The 4,286-nt window shown below is 57.5% G+C and overlaps 1 protein-coding gene across 1 annotated transcript; it reads right to left on the bottom strand.

The window, feature by feature from the left end:
* Window positions 1–1,828: 1,828 nt before the first annotated feature.
* Window positions 1,829–3,028, bottom strand: chst6 (carbohydrate sulfotransferase 6; the record flags this gene model as incomplete). The annotated part of the gene is made up of 1 exon (XM_083654178.1): window positions 1,829–3,028. One exon carries the CDS (start codon window positions 3,026–3,028, stop codon window positions 1,829–1,831), a length of 1,200 nt encoding a protein of 399 aa, XP_083510304.1.
* Window positions 3,029–4,286: the final 1,258 nt, after the last annotated feature.

Raw genomic sequence — 4,286 nt, 5'->3', positions numbered from 1 at the left:
GACACTTTGGCAGCGACAGATAATCATTTGAATTGATTGTGATTTAGGCTGAAAATGCCGCTGGATGTTTACGTACACATCTTGATGTGTGTAGTAGTGTGTAGTAGTGTGTAGTAGTGTGTTCAACTGTAGTTTTACTGATTAAAATCCAACACATGGAGCTATAGACACTTTTCACACAATTGTGTGAGGCTGTGCTTTGCAGTGACTTTACAACAGCGTCGTGCCGTAAATACCTCTTAGCCATTGTAAAATCACTAGTGTAAACCGTGGCCTCTTGGGGCTTATTGCTTAATTTTAAATCTAGCTTATTTCCTGTCAGCTATTATATTAGCAAACACTGCAACACGGGGTTCCCCTCTCCTCCTCTGGGACCAGAGCCATGGGGGGACAGGGGGTTCCCCTCTCCTCTGGGACCAGAGCCATGGGGGGACAGGGGGTTCCCCTCTCCTCCTCTGGGATCAGAGCCATGAGGGGACAGGGGGTTCCCCTCTCCTCCTCTGGGATCAGAGCCATGAGGGGACAGGGGGTTCCCCTCTCCTCCTCTGGGACCAGAGCCATGAGGGGACAGGGGGTTCCCCTCTCCTCCTCTGGGACCAGAGCCATGAGGGGACAGGGGGTTCCCCTCTCCTCCTCTGGGACCAGAGCCATGGGGGGACAGGGGGTTCCCCTCTCCTCCTCTGGGACCAGAGCCATGGGGGGACAGGGGGTTCCCCTCTCCTCCTCTGGGACCAGAGCCATGGGGGGACAGGGGGTTCCCCTCTCCTCCTCTGGGACCAGAGCCATGGGGGGACAGGGGGTTCCCCTCTCCTCCTCTGGGACCAGAGCCATGGGGGGACAGGGGGTTCCCCTCTCCTCCTCTGGGACCAGAGCCATGGGGGGACAGGGGGTTCCCCTCTCCTCCTCTGGGACCAGAGCCATGGGGGGACAGGGGGTTCCCCTCTCCTCCTCTGGGACCAGAGCCATGGGGGGACAGGGGGTTCCCCTCTCCTCCTCTGGGACCAGAGCCATGGGGGGACAGGGGGTTCCCCTCTCCTCCTCTGGGACCAGAGCCATGGGGGGACAGGGGGTCCCCCTCTCCTCCTCTGGGACCAGAGCCATGAGGGGACAGGGGGTTCCCCTCTCCTCCTCTGGGACCAGAGCCATGAGGGGACAGGGGGTTCCCCTCTCCTCCTCTGGGACCAGAGCCATGGGGGGACAGGGGGTTCCCCTCTCCTCCTCTGGGACCAGAGCCATGGGGGGACAGGGGGTTCCCCTCTCCTCCTCTGGAACCAGAGCCATGGGGGGACAGGGGGTTCCCCTCTCCTCCTCTGGGACCAGAGCCATGGGGGGGGACAGGGGGTTCCCCTCTCCTCCTCTGGGACCAGAGCCATGGGGGGACAGGGGGTTCCCCTCTCCTCCTCTGGGACCAGAGCCATGGGGGGACAGGGGGTTCCCCTCTCCTCCTCTGGGACCAGAGCCATGGGGGGACAGGGGGTTCCCCTCTCCTCATCTGGGACCAGAGCCATGGGGGGACAGGGGGTTCCCCTCTCCTCCTCTGGGACCAGAGCCATGGGGGACATGAGCATGACACGTCCATGTTAATATAATGTGGATACCAATGGGCTGAATTCACATTCCTTTTGCTGTAACACGTTGCCTGATGGTAGCAGCTTACTAACAGCTGCATCATGCCAGTTTTGCCCTCCGTTGAGCTATAATAGTACTATCATTGACTGTAATACTCATATAGTCAGTACAGCTTATACTGAATACACACTTGATTCTAGTATACTCTTTTTAGTAATAATGTCTCTGTCATCATCAGTCAGTTAGCGTACGTTTTCATTTAAACATTATTAGGATGTTCTGTTTTGGGCGGGAGCCAGCTGAAGTAATACCGCTCCCTCGGCGCCAGGAGGTCCAAGGCGAGCCTCTTCTGCTCCTTGTCGCTGTTGACCGTCCTGTAACCTAGCAACGACATGGCGCCCTTACACACTTCCTGGATACGCTTGACCTTGTCGTGGGCCAGCGAGCTGCGCCACGCCTGCGACACGTCGGCGGCGTTTCGCGACGTGATCTCAAAGGCCTCCTTCTTGGTGCCTTTGCCTTTGCCGTGGGTCACCTTGTAGATCCACTCCTGCAGCGGCGCGGTCATCTCCAGACCCACAAAGTCGTACATGGCGTTGATCTCGTACAGCGGGTTGCGCACCAGGTCCTCGTAGCGCACCATCTTGTAGCGACCCTTCAGGAAGTCCGGCGGCTTGAGCACGGCCCGCTCGTGGATGCGCACGTGGCTGCGGCAGATCTCCTGCATGACGCGGTACTGCACGTCGCCCGCCGGTGTGCTCTTCTGCTCCAGGACCACGGCGTTGTCGAACATGAACGCTTTGGCCGAGCGCTCCCGCGAGCGCACCACGGCCCGCGGGTCTCGCACCAGGTGGATGATGCGCAGGTCCAGGCCGGGGTCCTCGAGCAGCGGGTAGAGGGACTCCAGCTCGAAGAAGCGCACGCCCTTCAGCACCACGTGGCTGTAGGAGTGGCAGGCCTCGGCGGCGCCGTGCAGGCTCCGCCCCTCGCACTGCCGGTGGCACTCGCTGCCGTTGCTGAAGTGGCCGCGGGGCGTGAGCGGGCAGGCGGGCGGCGAGCACAGCGCCCGGCTGTCGCTCCACATGAACAGGGAGGACATGTTGTGGCGCTCGGGCAGGTAGGCCTCCATCACCGACAGGTCGCACTGGAACACGCTGCGGTACAGGTCCCGCACCGCCATGCGGAGGACCCGCGCGCCCGACCTGGGCAGCGCGGTCCACACGTGCCAGCCGGGCTCCATCAGGTAGAAGACGGACGGGTGCTGGCTGAACACCTGGCCCAGGAAGGAGGAGCCCGAGCGCCACGAGGACAGCAGCAGCACGTGGACTTTGCGCTCGGGGGGGGCGGGGCTACAGGGGCCCAGCTGGACGTACCAGGCGCACAGCAGCAGCACCGCCGCCCCCTGCAGCATCACCAGCAGCGTCATGGTGGAGAAGCCCAGCTTGCAGCGAGGACTCATGCTGGCTCTGAGGCGCTGTGGAGCTCTCTCTCTCTCTCTCCCTCTCTCTCTGGAGCTCTCTCTCCCTCTCTCTCTCTGGAGCTGTGAGTCGCAGAGGCTGAAGGAAATAGAAAGGGGGAGACAGAGAGACAGAAAGAGAGAGAGAGAGAGAGAGAGAGAAAGAAAGAGAGAGGGGAGGTTAAACAGGTAATGGACAACATGTGTGTTCTTGTGATGTTCCTGCACTAAAGCAAATCACTGGAGAGTGCCTCTCACTGTGTAGTTTGTATCACAGCAGGTAGTGAACAGGATGTACCTGCAGGAGGCAGTACAGAGGTTCTCAAATGTTTTCATGTCCTCTGATACACGTGCAGTCGCCGGCCACTTCTTTTGACCTGACAGCGAGGAGTTTCACCAAACTCCGGCAGGAGATAGCAGCACGTGCGAGGATCACACTATTCCCCCACAGTTAACCCTCCTCCCACCCGCAGACACGGCCAACTGTGCCTGTATGGATGGACGCCGCCGGACCAAGCAAGAGGTAACACGGGGGCTCGAACCTGCAACCCTCGTGTTGGTTGGTAGGCAGGGACTCTACCACTTCCTAACGCTCAACTTTTCCATGACTTTTTGAGAATCCATAATATGATTTCCATGTAATTATGTGAGGCAGTGACTCTGAATCAACACCACCACGTCCACCAGAAAATATTACCACACTGGACTAGGGGTGGGAATCACCAGATGCCCACGATACGATACTAAAATGATACTTGAGTCACAATACGATAGTATTGCGATATTGCGATATATTGAATATTGCGATATTTCGATATATTGTCCAACTCCTTTTCCTACCTATGTAGGCTACATTATTAAGCTTCTCTGGACTCAATACGCCACTGCAGGCGCGGACTGGAACATCGGGCGCTTCGGGCAGATGCCCGGTGGCCTGGCATGGCATGGCCTGCAAATTTTTTTTTTATATCGATACTTGGCGTCCAAATATCGATACAATATCGTCAGGCAAAATATCGCGGTACTATGGTGTATCGATTTTTTTCCCCACCCCTACACTGGACAAATAGGACACACCTCTGTATATTGGATTTGAGTGCTTTAGCCATCTTTGAGTCATTACACATTACATGTAAGCTACTGGAAAGAAATCCAGAATTTCCCATAAAATCCAAGAAGCACTTAAAATCCAGGCAGCGGGTGGTCCTCCTAGGGTTGGTCCAATAGCTTGGGCGTGGTCCAACTGCTGATGCCCTACATT

Source organism: Poromitra crassiceps (assembly GCF_964638095.1).
Source record: "Poromitra crassiceps genome assembly, chromosome: 18".
Lineage (NCBI taxonomy): Eukaryota > Metazoa > Chordata > Actinopteri > Beryciformes > Melamphaidae > Poromitra > Poromitra crassiceps.
Note: the sequence above shows the minus strand (reverse complement) of the source record. Positions and strands in the feature narration are given on the sequence as shown.